The sequence below is a fragment of the Mus caroli genome, unplaced genomic scaffold, assembly GCF_978045245.1.
Source record: "Mus caroli unplaced genomic scaffold, Mus_caroli_1 scaffold_7, whole genome shotgun sequence".
NCBI lineage: Eukaryota > Metazoa > Chordata > Mammalia > Rodentia > Muridae > Mus > Mus caroli.
Genome location: NW_028227262.1, coordinates 110,132,686 through 110,149,227, shown reverse-complemented (window position 1 = coordinate 110,149,227; position 16,542 = coordinate 110,132,686). Strand labels below are relative to the sequence as shown.

At 48.4% G+C, this 16,542-nt stretch overlaps 1 protein-coding gene across 3 annotated transcripts in view; it reads right to left on the bottom strand.

The window, feature by feature from the left end:
• Dennd2a (DENN domain containing 2A) overlaps positions 1 to 16,542 on the bottom strand; it is a 95,205-nt gene that overhangs the window by 4,136 nt on the left and 74,527 nt on the right. For all 3 annotated transcript variants that reach the window (XM_029478945.2, XM_085840678.1, XM_085840679.1), the window contains exons 12-15: positions 15,237 to 15,377; positions 13,382 to 13,530; positions 2,757 to 2,934; positions 1,302 to 1,343 (exon numbers count right to left, since the gene is read on the bottom strand). In XM_029478945.2, the coding sequence (XP_029334805.1) occupies positions 1,302 to 1,343; positions 2,757 to 2,934; positions 13,382 to 13,530; positions 15,237 to 15,377 (510 nt within the window). The remainder of the gene's footprint in view (positions 1 to 1,301; positions 1,344 to 2,756; positions 2,935 to 13,381; positions 13,531 to 15,236; positions 15,378 to 16,542) is intronic.

Below are 16,542 nucleotides of genomic sequence, written 5' to 3'. Positions count from 1 at the left end.
GCACCAAAACAAGCAGAGACAAAGCCAAGCAAAACACCAGACTAAAACAAAAGACAGCAAAATAATAAATAAAACACATCATTTTGCATTTCTACTTCTTTATGATTTTTTTTCCTAAAGGTCTCTATAACCTAGGCTGGCCCAGTATCAGTATCCCAGTGTGGCCCAGCTGGCTTTAAATTCAAGGCAATCCTTCTACCTCCTCCTTCCCAAGTAGAAGGATTACTGGGAGGCAACACCGTGCCCAGACGTGCCTGGATTCATTCATTCATTCTTTCCTTTTCTCTCTCTTTCTTCCTCCTTCCTTTTCTCTCCTTCCTTCTTTCTTTTTAGTTTTTAAAAAGATATATATATATATATATATTTTTTTTTTTTAATTGAAAATTATTTTAACTTTATGTGTATGAATGCTTTTGTTGGGAACTGACCCTGGTCCTCTGCAAGAGCAGCCAGTGCTCTTAATGCCCAGTCGGCTCTTCTGCTCTCCCTCTCCCCCATTAAAATAATTAACATATATATATATATATATATATATATATATATATATATATATATATATATATATATATATGTTGGTTTTTCAAGACAGGGTTTCTCTGTATAGCCCTGGCTGTCCTGGAACTCACTTTGTAGACCAGGCTGGCCTTGAACTCAGAAATCCGCTTGCCCCTGCCTCCCGAGTACTGGGACTAAAGGTGTGCGCCACCACGCCCGGCTTTTTTTTTTTTTTAATTGAAAATTATTTTAACTTTATGTGTATGAATGCTTTTGTTGGGAACTGACCCTGGTCCTCTGCAAGAGCAGCAAGTGCTCTTAATGCCCAGTCGGCTCTTCTGCTCTCCCTCTCCCCCATTAAAATAATTAAGCTTTATATTTTAAAATCATGTGTAAGTGTATGTCCATGTGGAGGCCTGTGCATGTGAGTGCAGTGCACAGTGACAGGAGAGGCCAGAGCTGTGGAGTCCTTTGAAGCTGAAGTTAGAGGTGGTTGTGAGTGGCCTGACATGGGTACTAAGGAAAAACCTTGAATTCTTCAAGCATTCATACAAGCGGTGTGAAGTCTTCACTGCTAAGCCATCTCTCAAGCCTGTGTCCTGATAAATAACTGGTTGATGCTTGTACAGGTGAAAAGCAATCTTTGCTAAGGCCTTCCTCTTGTCTGCCCCATCCTTGGTTGGCCTTGGCCTGGGCTGGATCCGTTGTCCAGCTGAGCCAGCAGGACCAGGCCTGCTACAGAGCCTTCCTGGAGCTGGAAGAAGGGAAGGCACAGGAGCAGCAGGCAGAGCTGGGTTTCTACTCACCTGCCTGAGGAACCGATCATTAATGAGATCGACCACAAGAACCTGCAAGGCAGAAGAAGGGGATGAGTATTGTCACTAGGGCTTCTGGGTTAAAGATGGATGTGTCGTCTTCTTCCTCCTCAACACTGGAGGTGGAAGAGTGTGTCTGTGTTCTGACAGGGAATGGGGGAGTGGACCAAGCTAGTACTGAAGGCTAGAACACACAGGGCTTCTCTGTTGTTGGTTTGTTTATGGGTTACAGAGGTGGGACAAAAGTTGCTAATCTGCCCCTCTCCACACAGGGGATTTACCCTTTTATCCCTGAGAGAGCCACTGAACTTGCTAGTTCTTCAGAGGGAAGAGGTGTGGGGTCTGGGGAACATTGTCAGGCTACAGGCTGTGTGGCTTCATTAGTTGCAGTTTGTGGGAGGGAGCACTCTCTCTTCAGTGGGTTGATATATAAGACCAGCAAATGGGCAAATGACTTACCTGTTGCTTCTGAGGGTGGACCCTTATGCAGACCCATAGGTAGCTGACTATGATAGAGGAAGAGGAGGGGTTGGATGGCCTGCCTGCCATAGTTGGAAACAGGCTATGCTGTGCTGAGAGCCACATAAACCCCTTGCCTTCACACAATCAAAGGACCGGCAACCCCAGCCCTGGGATGACCGAGGGCAGATGGGCGACGGAGTAGCATCCTTACCAAGTTCAAGGCCAAACAGCAGAATCTGGTTGCTATTTCCTACCCTTGACTCCTGGGGTCCCCTGACACAGGTGACTCCTGGGGTCCCCTGACACAGGGCAGGTCAGACCCTAGTTAAAGGGGATTGCAGGCGCACCACATGCAAACTCCCTGCACTTGCTGTTATCACAACAATGTGGTTTATTTTGCAGTGTTTTGTTGTGTAGGCCAGGCTGACCTCAAACAAGCGATCCTCCTACCTTGCTTGGTGGGTGCTGGGGTGCAGGAGGGTGACACCTACATCCTTGCTTTAGTGTGTGTGTGTGTGTGTGTGTGTGTGTGTATACACCGCAGCATGCACGTGGAAGTCAAGAGCACAACTTTCAAGAGCCAGTGTTCTCTCTTCAGCATGCGCCTCTCAGAGGATTGCACTCAGCTCATCAGGCCTGGCACTGAACCATCTTGCCAGTCACGCCCTGTGGTTACTTATTTATTTTAATATTATAGCTAAGCTCTTGCCTACTCTGTCATCAGTTCAGCACATATTTCAACTACTGCTTTCTCTGCCCAGTGTAGGGGGACAGGAAGATGGGGCAGATGGCTATGTCTGATGTCAGGGCTTCTAACTGGCTGCTTATACAGGCCATGCCATTCAGAGGGGGAATGACTGAGGAGAGACTCTGGGAAGGACCTGCCACAGAGCATGCCCTGGCATCTTCCCACTCCTGCCTGCCCAGCACTCCCCTGCTCCCCGTGTGGCCCTAGGAATCAGGCTGCAGGGCTCCTTGGCTCACCTCTTCGAGTGGCAGCTCCCTGAGCAGAGGCAGCGAGCTGGAGAGCAGCCCGATAAGGAAGGGCGTGGGCGAGCACACTATGTCGATCATGGCGGGCGGTAGCACCGGGATGTAGGTGTGCTGCCAGCTGAAGGGGTAGATGAGCGCCACCATCGCGTGGCAGCATTTGGACAGAGTGCTGCAGGAGGGACAGACAGAGAGAAAAGGCTGGCTCAGTGTGGGTGAGGGCAGGGCTTCAACAGCAGAGGCTAGGGAAGAGCACCGGGGTCACCCCAAAGGGGCATTGGTTAGAATAAAGGGTTCTCAAACCAGCACAAACAGTCAAACACATCTACAAAAGAAAAAAGCATTCAGCAGCTTCACCAGCCACTGGAGAAATGCAGGTCAAACCACACGAGATTTCCTCGTCCCCCAGTCAGAATGGCAGTCATAGGAAAAAACGGTGAACGCGCTTACCACACAAGATGATGACCCAAGGTTGGTTTCCAGAAGCCACAATGAAGGGAGACAACAGGCTCCTGAGAGTTTTCCTCTGACAATCACATGTGCACTGCACATGCACATGCACTTTAACACACACACAAAAACAATACACAAAACAAAAAACAAACCAGAAAACTAACAACAAATACCAGCTGAGCATAGCGGCACACATCTTTAATCTCAGCACTCAGGAGACAGAGGATCTCTGTGGGTTTCAGGACAGTCTGGTCTACCAGTGAGTTCCAAGACAGCCAGGAACACATGACCCTGTTTCAAACAATAAAACAAGCCTCGCAGTGGTGCTCACACTTTTAATCTTAACACTTGGGAGGCAGAGGCAGGCAGGTCTCTGTGCAGTGGAGGCCAGCCTGGTCTACAGACTGAGTTCTGGAACAGCCAGAGCTACATAGAGAAACCCTGCTTCAAAGGAAAACAACAACAACAACAAAACAAAACAGAACAAAACCATTACACACCGAAAAACAAAACTCATCAAAAAACAAAACGAGACAATGAGCCTAAATAACAAATGCTGTGAATAACAAATGCTGTAAGCATGTGACAAAGGGACACTGCTTTTACACTGTTGGTAGACAGGTCCCCTACTATAGGAGTTGATATGAGCTTCCTCAAAAAGCTAACAATAGCTCCACCCTTCTACTGGCTGTTCCACTCGCATGCATTTACCCAAAGGATTCCAAGCCAACCTTTCATAGAGATGTTTGCACGTTGATGTCTTCTGGGTGCTATTCACAAGGACTAAATTGTGGAACTAATCTCAGAGTTCAAAACCAGAAGAATGGACAAGAAAAATGTGGTAAATCTCATTTCATTTTCTTTTTCGTTTTGTTTTTCCTTGAGTCAGGGTTTCTCTGTGTAGCCCTAGCTGTCCTGGAACTCACTATGTAGATCAAATCAAGAGATCCGAATGTCTCTGCTTCCCCAAATGCTGAGATTAAAGATGTGTATTTCTGTGTTTGTGTGTTCTGCCTGCATGTGTGCCTATGCATCATGTGTTTCTGGTACCCTCACAGGTCAGAAGTGAGGTCAGATCCTCTGGAACAGGATTTATGGACAGCTGTTAGCTACATGGGGTTCTGGGAAATGAACCTGGGTCCTATATAAGAGCAAAAATTGTCTTAATCACTGAGCCAACTCCCCAGCCCCTTTAATTTGTGTGTGTGAGTGTGTTGTATAGAATGAAGTTGTGTTTTCCAGGAAAATGAATGCAACTGGAGATAAGCAATAATATTAAAGAATTAAGCCAATATCAGAAGACAAATATGTTTTGCTTTTGGTTCCTAGATTTTATATAGACACATAAAATCCTGTGTATATATGTGACATGAAAGTGGAAGTAGCCGGGCGGTGGTGGTGCACGCCTTTAATCCCAGCACTCGGGAGGCAGAGGCAGGCAGATTTCTGAGTTCGAGGCCAGCCTGGTCTACAGAGTGAGTTCCAGGACAGCCAGGGCTATACAGAGAAACCCTGTCTCGAAAAACCAAAAAAAAAAAAAAGTGGAAGTTAAGGTGTCTGGGGGATAAAGGGCACTAATGGGTGGGAGATGGGGGTGAGAGGGAGGTGAGGGCTGTGGGGAGAGGATACTCAAACAGCATAGACTTATGAGAGAATAAGTTTCAAAACCATCAGAGCCTTAAACGGTATCACATCCCTTGGCCCTAGCATGGCGCATAGAACACATTCCACAGTGCTACAAGAAATGACTTCAGGGACTGACTCAGCCCTGGGAAGGACTTTTACATTGAGGCCACAGGTTCCACCCCTAGCACTGCATGAAAAAGTCCTTGTATATTAAAGAACCATCTCAAGTAGTTCAAGATGCCCTTGACCTCTCTGTATAACCAGCCAAGATGACCCGGCGTCTACCTTCTTGTTGCTGGGATTATAGGTATGTTGTGAACAGCCATATTTATCTGTGTCTAACCCCTATGCCCCATTTATAGATTCTGGGAGTCAGGGAGGTTCAGGGTCTTGTGTGTAATAGGCAGGTGCTCTACCAGTCCAGTTACATCCACAGCTCCTTACACTGTCAAGAGATCTCAAGTTAATAGTTTCCTTTTTTTTTGTTTTTTTTTTGTTTTTGTTTTTGTTTTTTTTTTTTTGGTTTTTCGAGACAGGGTTTCTCTTTATAGCTCTGGCTGTCCTGGAGCTCACTTTGTAGACCAGGCTGGCCTCGAATTCAGAAATCCGCCTGCCTCTGCCTCCCGAGTTTTTTTTGTTTTTTTTTTTTTTTTGGTTTTTTTCGAGACAGGGTTTCTCTGATAGCTGTCACTTTGTAGACCAGGCTGGCCTCGAACTCAGAAATCTGCCTGCCTCTGCCTCCCGAGTGCTGGGATTAAAGGCATGCGCCACCACGCCCGGCTAGTTTCCTTTTTTAACCTGCCAGTGCAAAGGACTGAACATAGGGCCTTCTCTCTCTCTCTCTCTCTCTCTCTCTCTCTCTCTCTCTCTCTCTCTCTCTGCCCCCTCCCTCCCTCCCTTCCTTTCTTAAAGTAAGGGTGTCAGGGATCCTAGGCTGGCTCAGATTTACTATGTTGCTGAGGTGGATTTTGTGAGTTCCTGATCCTTGTGGCTCCACCCCTCAGTGCTGGGATTTAGTGAACGCTGGTGGGATTGGAGACATGTACTGCCACACCCAGTCTCTGAAGCACGTTTGACTCCAGGAATCAAAAGACTTAGATCTGGAAGCAATCCTAGAGATAGCCCTCACATTCTTCTTTAGCAGCAGCATCTCATCTTGCAGCTTAATCTGCCCCTAAACCCGAGATCCTCCTGAGTCAGCTTCCGGAGTTCTGGGATGTCAGGCTATGGATGGCACCATAACTGGTTTTGGGTTTACCTGGTTTTGAATTTTATAGCTAAAGACACTGAGCCCTAAGGAGTTTAAGGTAAACTTGGGAAGCTAGGGATTGTGAGCCCAAGGACACAAATGTATGGGGGTCAAGGAGCACCCGAGGGAGCGGGGAGGGATGCTGGAAGAGAGGGAAAGAGGAAGGGGACAGAAGGAGACTCAGAGACAGAGGCTCAGGGAGGACAGCCCATGTGCTTTCTCAGCCATTGCCGTAGGAAAAGAAACCTACTTGACCTTTTCCCCAAATCAGAAAAAAAGAGCAGCTGACTTTTTCCTGCAAGTCTCATCCCCAGAAGGCTGGCTGGCTCTCCTGCTATAGCACTCTGTGACACCTTTAAGAACCCTCTGCTGCCATCAGGGACTTCAGCAAACCAGGTGGAAGGGAAGTTGAGAATATAGTTGGACCAAGGCTAGGAAAAAATCACCATGAATCCATGTGGATGCTAGGTACACAGGTCTGGTGAAGGAGGATTAAAGAGACACTCCGCCATCAGGATGCTGAGCGCAAGATCCGCTATATTCAAATTTCTCTTTTCCTCACAGTCACAGGGACTGAATGAACCCAGGGCCTCAAGCGCGCTACATCCCAGCCCTGTATTCAGTTCTGCAGGGGCTAACCGGGGAGGACACAGTTGGGTGACAGTTGGGACACAGTAGGTAGGGGCTGCTACTCAGAGCTATTTCTTGAAAGGGGTGTTCAGGATTTTTCTCTGTTTAAAGGTCAGAGCCTTTATCACAGCTGAGGATCAAACACCCCGATACCTGGTTATCATTAACACCTCCATAGCCAGACAGGAGGGAGGGAGGACAGAGAACCAGCAGTACAACAGGCAGGCAGCTGCTGGAGACCTCATTCCTCTAGCTCCAGTCCATTCGCTGGCTACCTTAAACAATTCTGTTCTGGGCACCAAGGAAAGGCAAGGCTGGATTCTGTAATTACACCGGTGGTAGCTGCTTGTTCCCTATAACATAAGTGGCAGAGAAGAAATGAAGGACTCTAAGAAGAGCTTTCGGTTTTTCCAATTGTTGCAGTAAGCGCTGATGGAATTCTGCACGCATGGGTGGGGCAGGGGGTGGGTGCTGCAGGGAAAGGGGAAACAGAGCCTGAGGGGGACTCTTGGAGGAAGCTGGGGCAGAGCCCAAGCGCCTCCCTGAGCACTGGCTGTTGCAGAAGAGGCATTTGTGAAGGATGGCCAAGGAGAGCCGTCTCACAGCTGGCTTCCATTACTGTGGGGGTGGAGGAACTGCCAAGCTCCCACAGCTGTGACCAATTGTGCAGAAGTGGGGGAGGGAAGAGAATGCCCCAGTAGGAAGGTGGCTGAGCCAGAGGGCTCAGTGATGGACGCAGGTGAGAGAGGGAGGTCAGGCCTGAGACGTTTAGTATTGGGTGGTGGTTTCCTAAGGGCTGAAGCATTGTGCTAGAACATCAGCATGTGCTTGTGAGAGTTAACATCTGGAAACGTTTCAGTTCTGGGTGCTTGGGTTCCTGAATCAGACACCCAGGAGCAGCTCAGATGATGAGCAGGCAGGTATCCAGACAGAACAACACACACGGCAGCTCTCCCGCTGCACGCCATTTCCAAGAACAGGAGTGAAGGGTTAAAACTCAGGTTGTCCTGCTCATGATGAAACCTCCCAAAAGTGTATCACCAAGCAAGACTGCCGAGTTTCTCTGACTGCACCTTTAACTCTCAAGTAACATGTCACTGAGTTTAAAAGGCACACATGGCCCTCGAAGGGTTTGGTTCTGCTATCTTCTGTGTGACTTCAGGAAGAGCCCTTCACTATCTTAGGTCGCCTGCTCTACCCCTACGGTAGGTATGAGTCGGCCTAGACGAGTCCCAGTGTCCCCTCCAGCCTTAGCAGCCACCCACTCTGACTCTGTATGACGACACATCCAGGGGCTAGAAATGGGAGCTTTCTCCTGACCCACAAAATGAGTCAAGTATATCATGGTAAGGCTTGTTAGCACGCCTGGATCGTGGAACAATGGTGACATCGCACTCGGCGGAACTATGAGATAACCCTGGTGTCCACGAACTACTGAAGGCAGTCCTGAAGCAGAAGGACTGGCAGAGGCAGCGTGAAATGGGTGGGCACTGACTTCAAGGAAAGAGCTGGGACGGACGGGTCCCAGCGAGGGACAGTTAGTGATGGGTTAGAGGACAAGAGCATTATGTACTGCTTTGTTAGCCTTTAAACCGCGCTCCAAAAGCTATCCTCCTGGTGTTCATCTTACAAACCAAGGGAGTTCACTCAGAATGTACCCTCCCACTCTGAGACAGGATCTCATATGTCCTGGGGGCCTCGAATTATGTAATGAGAACTGACCTTCTCATTCTCCTGCGTTTACCTCCTGAGTACTGGGCTACAGGTGTGGACCCCTGTGCCTGGTTTTATTAGGTGCCGGGGATTGGAACTCAGGGGTTAGAGCATACTAGCCCAGCATTCTACCATCCAAGCTACCCCCAGCTAGTGATATTTACTAATTGCTTTTCAGTGCTGGGAACTGAAGCTAGAATTTTAACAGGCTAGGCAAGTACTTCACCATCACCCTTTTTTCCTGGCCCATGACTTTACAATGTACTATCATGCTCTCAAAATTCTTTCCATAGAGCTTTTCTTAGACTCTTGTCAACCACTTGGAGAACCTGCTGGACGGGCAAAAGTATAGTATTTTGGGTGTCAGAGTGGCAAAGTGGTGGCTACCACCATTGCCAGCAGGCAGGCCATGGACAAACTCGTTTTCTGAGATGGCAAACACTGTTGAGTGCAGTTGGGTATAGAAGATATACAGGACCTCACTGAAGCTATGGAAACCGAGTCAAAATGAACGGAGAGGGGCTGAGATGGCTCAGTGGTTAAGAGCACCAAATGTTCTTCCAGAGGTCCTGAGTTCAATTCCCAGCCACCACCACATGGTGGCTCAGAACCATCTGTGGTGGGATCTGATGCACTTTTCTGGTGTGTGTCTGAAGATAGCTACAGTGTACTCAAATAAATAAATAAAATAGAGGAATGAACAAAAGAATGAATACACACAGCTACACCAGAACCTATTTGTGTAGTGACTTGTGTGTGAAACCCAAGGTTCAGACACCATTGTCAAGACTTGGTCACTACATCCCACTCATTAGCTGGGAGACGGACCTTCAGCTTCTGATTTCTTACACTGGGAAAAAGATAGAATATTAAATATTAAACACTCTGCCATCAAAAACTTTTATACAAACATGCTTATGTGCAGCCATGGTCTACAGTTGCAGGAGGTTTTTAGAGCTGATACCAGTAAATAAGAAACAAAATATTTATCATAAAGAAAATGAAGACTGGTATAGGGCAATATTTATCTGGGTTGTTATGGAGACAGAGCAGGCCATCATAACAGCATTCTTTGCTTTCCCTCTGTCAAGCTCGAGCTTGACAGAACCTTTAGAAACACTCAGTGTCCACCCTAAAGATGAAACAGAGCAAACATGTTATTTTAAATGTGATAGGTTTTTGGCTCAACTTCAAACCCTTCTGTAAGTCAGAGTGTCTGTCCCCGACTCCCAGTGAGTTTCTCTCCAGTGCTCAGACTTCTCAACAAAGATAACTAAATGCACTGGGGGGTGGAGGAGGTCAGGGTGGGGTAGGAGGAAAGTGCTGAGGGCAGCTAATGTCCACCACAGATGCCACAGGGTCACTCCCTGGGTTTGTCATCTATGGTGTTCTCATGCTCCGATCGGTGGCCTCACTGAGACTGGGGCATGGAAGAAAGAGGGGTAGGGTAGATTCTCCCTTCCACCATCAGCTGAAGAGGATTGGGACCCGTGTGTGCTCAGCAGAGGAGCGGCTCAGATGAAGGCAACAGCTGGGACTTACGCTAATGATTTTCTTCTCAGAATCGTCCAGAACAAGAAACATGCAGCCTCTTCCCCGGCCCCTTGTTTGTTAAGGCTTGGACAGAGAACCTTCATTTCCCCATGGCTACTACCCAATACATCTATCAGAAACGAATAGATCCTTCCACCAGGCCTACGAATCAGAGAATCTTATGGAACATGGTGCCAGGAGACTTGGAGGCTCTTAGCCCAGGGAGTCTGATCATTTCAGATCTCAGAGAAACCTACTCACACTACCCACTGGGGCCCCTGTTGGAAAGGCCACCAAGAGAAGGAAGGTTCTAGACGAAAATACTTAGCTTCCGTAGCCACAAAGGAAGAGAAAAGAATCTCAAACCTTTTCAAGACAGGCTCTTGCTATGTTGACAAGACCAACCTGAAACTCAAAGACAGTCTACCTCAGCCGACTCACACCGGAATACAGGCAGCCTACACCACCAGACTCTCAAAGGGTCCCCGTGGCCTACCTGGCAAACACTTCCTGCATTCCTGTGGATACAGGGCCCAGAGGCTGTCCTGTCAGCCCCACCACCACTGCGCGGCAGTTCCTAGCCTCCCCCCCAACCCCCATTATCTCCAGTGTCAGGCAGCTTTCCAGTGCCTGAGGAGGCATAAAACTTCACCACATTCCTGCTGCAAAAGAAACACACACTGGGCAATGGGTAGCCCTCTGCAGCCTGCTTGCTGAAGCCTCAGAGGGCAATGTAGTGCCTCTTTGCTACCATAGGCTGTTCACAGAAAGCACAACTCCAAGAGCAGACTGTCATGGAAGGTGAGGTGAGGAGAAAAAGACTGAAGGCCCTCCGGGGCTGAGGCCCCAGGGGAGCCCACACCGGTGCAGGGGGATCTGTTCAGAGGGGTTGGCTAGCGTGCAATCTGCCCTCTCAGAAATATGCCCAGGAGAGAGCAGGTGGGTTGTATACTTTTCTTGACAGTTGGGTAGAAGGTTTCCTCCAGTTTTCTAATATCCTGAGCCCAAGCTGCCCTTTAGACATTACCTCCCTGTCTCTTCCTACCTTTCCTTTCAGTGTTCTCTGACCAGAAAGTGCGTACATGATGCTTGGTTGGCCTGCTCAGTTTCAGCTGTTCTCATGGTCGTGGGCATCTTCTCCAGTCTGGCCTTCCCTAGTCTAACACCTTCACCCCCTGAGGCAGTCCCCGAGGGGCTGGGTCCGACCCCCACTCCTGGCAGGTGCTGGGTTTATTTAGCTGGTCTCCACATTATGCCAAGGCCTTTCTGAAATCCATCTTTTCCCTCTTCCCTGAATCCAAGGGAATGGGGGTTGTTGGGGAAAGGTGAGTGGGCCCTCCAGAACATGGAGATAGTCACCACAGAGCTGATGAAATCTGATCCTGGTCACTAAAGGGTTATTACTCATCCCTGGCTTCCAGGGCTCGAGCCCCAACATCTCTAGCCCCAACATCGGGAGCTCTCTGTGTGAATTCCCCAGTGCCCAGGAGCTTGGAGAGCTGCCCGGCTCCTAGCACCAGCTGCAGGCTGAAGACAGGGCCTGCTTCCTGAGCTGACAGAAATGCACAGGGAACAATGATGGTGACATTTAAAAGTGAACAGAGAGCTCAGACATGAGGTGGGGCAGCCAGGGAATAGCCAAATGGCAACGGTCCAAAGAGGAGCATCCTAAAGGTGACCAGTTGGATGCACTGAGCACAGGGCGGGATTGCTGACCCCTCCCCAGCCCCCTGATGAGTTCCACGTTGAAACATGGTGTCCTTTTCATTCTCCATCCCCCTCTTTGTTCTCTGCAGCAACTCAGTCATTTCCTCTCCAAACCACAGACAGCACTGCTCTTCTTGTTAGCTCCTGGCGTGCCTCCTTTCCAGATGGCCTCCACTATTTTAGCTGTTGGTGGCCCCCTTGTTGGCCTTTCCTGGAGTGGCAGGTTCACATAGTCTCCCGTGGTTCTAAAAAGCTCCAGGTCAGTGTTTTAGAATTTTTTTTTTAAAAGCCATACATTTATTGTGTGAGTGTGCATGCATACACACACACAGGGAAATCAGAGGACAGCTTTGTGGGAGTTGGTTCTCTCCTTGCACTGGGTAGGCCCTGGGGACTGAACTCAGGTTGTCTACCTTGATGGCAGGCTCCTTTATCTGCTGTGCTCCTCAGTGTTTTCATTTGTTTAGTTTTTAGAGATTAGGTCTTACTAGGTGGTCCATGGTACCCTGAACTCATAGAGATCTGCTGGCCTCTGCCTCCAGAGTTCTGGAATTAAAGGGCTGAGATCATGAAAATGATGGAACCATTCCTTTGCTAGAATCCAGAATCAAGATTTACTCACTCATTATGTATACAGTATTCTGCCTGCCAGAAGAGGGCAGATGGTTGTGAGCCACCATGGCTTGCTGGGAATTGAACTCAGGACCTCTGGAAGGACAGCTAGTGCTCTAGTTTCTGAGCCATCTCTCCAGCCCACCAATGCAAATTCTTATTTCCTTCTGGACATTCTTTGATTTGTGATGTGGCCTTCAGAATCAGAGAATATGTTCACTGGGACCTGGGTGGCATCCGATGGGATAGTGTGTGTGTGTGTGTATTTGATTTTTTTGGTTTAGCTTAATAACAAACAGGGAAGGGATGTCTTGGGTAAGTCTGTAATCTTCTACCTAGTCCTAGCCTTGTGGTCTTTCTCTGAGTTGAACCTTGTCTTCTCTGCTTCTGTCTCATCTCTTCCTGCCTAAGCTCGTTCTCCACTCCAATCAGGGAGCTGCCTCACAGTCCCTGAGGGTGACATGTTCAGTCTCTACTATCCTTGCCTTTGTACAGACAGCTCCCTGCGACATGCTCTCAGTCTTTTTTTTTTTAAGATTTATTTATTGTTATAAGTAAGAACACTGTAGCTGTCTTCAGACACACCAGAAGAGGGAGTCAGATCTCATTATGGGTGGTTGCGAGCCACCATGTGGTTGCTGGGATTTGAACTCTGGACCTTTGGAAGAGCAGTCAGTGCTCTTACCCACTAAGCCATCTCGCCAGCCCCACATGCTTTCAGTCTTAGCACCAAGTCAGCTGTTCCACGAAGGTGAGGAGTGGCCTCTGTTATCTCCCGAACTCACTGCCTCTAACAAGCCCTCCCAACATGGTGTGGTATAGTCTGCTTACTTCTTGGTCCCCCAACAGAATTAGAACTCTGGAGGGCAGGTCCACGTTCTCATAGGAGAGAGTGCCTAGCCCACAGTGAGATCCATGGAAAGCAGGCCAAACAGCAGAGAGGCATGGGCACCACGCAGTTCTACCTCCCTTTACCTCATGAGTGAGCCTCACAGGCCTCCAGGTCATCCTTGTCTCCCAGAATCCAATCTACACCCCGAGAGTCTAAGTCTAAGCATCATTTACAGGTATTGTCAGAAGTGGCAGAGGTTGGTACCTGAGTTTGTCTGCGATGAAGATGACTCTCCTTTCCAGAAGGAGGGAGGCAAAGACACTGACCAAGTGTCGGACGCTGAGAGAGGAGAACAGAGACTCAAAGTCCACGTGCTCTAGCCGGGAGTCCAGCGGTCGGCACAGCTCAATCACCTGCCAGGGAACAGGAACTTCTAAGGTGGGCGTACACAGCAGGCCTCTCCGTGGCCTTTGCACAAGCGATCCACTAGCATGGGAAAGGGAAGGGAAAGGAAGGAATATGGGAGTGGGGACGGAGGTATGTTAGAGAAGCAGGCACCTCATGCTTGGTTGAGGAGAGCTTGGACAAGGAAAATGGATGGCAGTGTCCATGGTCCTTGGCCATAGTAGGAGACTCCTCCTGGAAGAGTGTATCTGCATGCCCCTTGGACGGTTTACATGAAAACTGACCTAGTCTTAGAGACCTGGAAGAAATCCTGTCTTCTAAAGGTTTGTTTCTGCTAGGAGTAAATCCTAGGCCTGAGCATGTAGCCTAGACTGGCTTCAAATTTAGCTTACGGTGGTCTTGAACTATCTATGTATGTATGTATGTATGTATGTACCTATCTATAATTGTGTCTGTGATGTGTGTATGAGTGCAGGAACACATATGCCAAGGCACATACATATATGAAGGTCAGAATTCAACTTTCAGGAGCCTGTTCCCCCTTCTACTATGGGTTCCAGAGATCACTCTAGTCATTGGCTTGACAGGATGGTGTATGGGAGTTTCTCCTGCATGTGTGTGCGCACCATGAGCATGCAATGCAGCACCCATAGAGGCCATCAGAGCTTCTAGAACTGGAGCTACAGATGCCCGTGAGTGACCATGTGGGTGCTGGGAATCAAAGCTGGGTCCTCTGGAAAAATAACCAACACTCTTAACCACTGAACCATCTCTCCAGCCCCATGGCCTTGAACTCTTGATCCTCCTACCTCCATCTTCCAGAGGCTGAGATTAAAGGTGTGCACTACCGTGTCTAGCAGTTCCAGTCACTACGGTGTGTTTTCCTAGCTTTTAAGCTTGCTATGTTTTAGCATCTTTTCCCTTACTGTCTGATGGGATCCTGGATTTATTACAAGTTGCATGTGTGAGTTTCTAAGTTTCTCTGTAAAGAGCAGGCTTCGGCACAGTGTCGTGAGTAGAGACTAGCTTTTCCTCAACCATAGCACCCACTGAGAACTCTCCCCACACTGGGGCTCCCTCACTCCTAACCTTCAGCTACAATTCCATGGTCAGCTGACTACACCCGGATGGGGTGGTTTTGGGTTCCCAACAACTGCTCAGCACTGGACAACTGGGTTGATCTGGTTTGCTCCGGATGTACCCTCATCTCTTCTGTGTCTAGAAGCAACTGGTTGCCAACAGAGATCCAAGGCTGGAAGAGACCAGTGCTCTGATGTTTTCAGGGATCAATGGTGTGAAGAGAGAGGAAAACATATGTTGTCATCAGGTCCCAGGTCCTGACCAGGTCAAGGACAGGCTTTGAAGCCTAGGGTAGATATCAAGTACACCCAAGACAGTCTTCACTGGAAAAGTTAGAAAGTGATGCAGGCCCAAGATGTGAATAGATCTAAATAACACTGATGACTGACTGAGCTTTGAAAGGAAGCCAAGGAGGCACAGTGCATGTCTGTGGACAAACCTCATGTGGTCCAGCATGGCTCTTGCTGGCTGCTCCCAGGGGCCGAGCCTAGGCTGGACAGACTGGACTGAGGGTGGGTGAAGACTGACCACTGAACTGGATGCCCTGCTGAAAGACACAGCCTCTCCAGCCATGGGGACGCGGCTGGCTGGACCACCTGCTCTCCTGGCAGAGGAAATGAATCCGACAGCTTACCTCAGTCCCCGAGCCTGGCAGGAAGTTCTTGACAATGATGGTTTTGCCCAGGGCTGGGAAAGGGGCTTCCATAACGCTCCTCATGAGGGGCTGCACGAGGGCAGGGGAGATTCCTCTCCTCTTTTCCACCTCATCCAAGATCTACGGGAATAAGAAAAGCACCTCAGCTCTGCCGAAGTCAGTGTGCTCAGTTCTGGTGCAGCGGACCTGCCAGAGTGGCTCAAGGATTGGGGGGATGGAGTGTGGGAGCTCATGGGGGCTACAGCTGATGGCTTCTTAGGGGCATAAAGTCGGTTTCCCTTTTCTCTCTTTCTTTTTTTAAAAAAGATTTATTTATTTAATGTATATGGGTACACTGTAGCTGTACAGATGGTTGTGAGCCTTCATATGGCTGTTGGGAATTGAATGTTTAGGACCTCTGCTCACTCTGGTCAACCCCACTCGCTCAGGTCAGCTCTGCTTGCTCAGTCCTTGCTTGCTCCGGCCCAAAGATTTATTTATTATTATACATAAGTACACTGCAGCTATCTTCAGACGCACCAGCTGGGATTTGAACTCAGGACCTTCTGAAGAGCAGTCAGTGCTCATAACTGCTGAGCCATTTCGCCAGCCCAAGTTGGTTTTCTTTAAAGATGTGGCTGGCCCCTGTATGTTGACCACAGTCCAGTGGATGGCTCCATACTCATGAGTGTATATATAGATGGCACACACGGAATATACAGCTACTAACAGACAAGGGGGCTGGTCAAGAGCACTGACTGCTCTTTTGGAAGATTTGAGTTTGATTCTCAGCACCCACGTGGTGGCTCACAACTATCCTTAACACCAGCTCCAAGGAACCTGACACCCTCTTCTGGCCTCCACAGGTATTGCATGACAAAACCCCACATACATAAAATAAAATAAAATAAATAAATCCTAAAAACAACAAACAACAACAAAAGCCAGCACAGTGGCACATGTCTTTAATCAAAGCACTTGGGAGGCAAAGGCAGGCAAAACTCTGTGACTTCCAGGCTAGCCTGGGCTACATAGGGAGTTCCAGGTCAGCTAGGGCTACATAGTGAGACCTGATCATAAACAAATAAACAAACAACAATAAAGGTTTCATGAAGGTAGGGGTGGGGTGGGTCTCAGGAGGAGTTAGGGGGAGAAAGAGGGATGAATATGATTAAAAATAAACCCAAAGCGAAAACAGACAAAAAACATGTACATGTATGGAATTCTCAAAGAATTAATAAAAATATGTAACAGTCTCCCCAAAGAATTAGGGGGAGCCCTGAAGTTCTTTTTTCTTTTTTCTTTT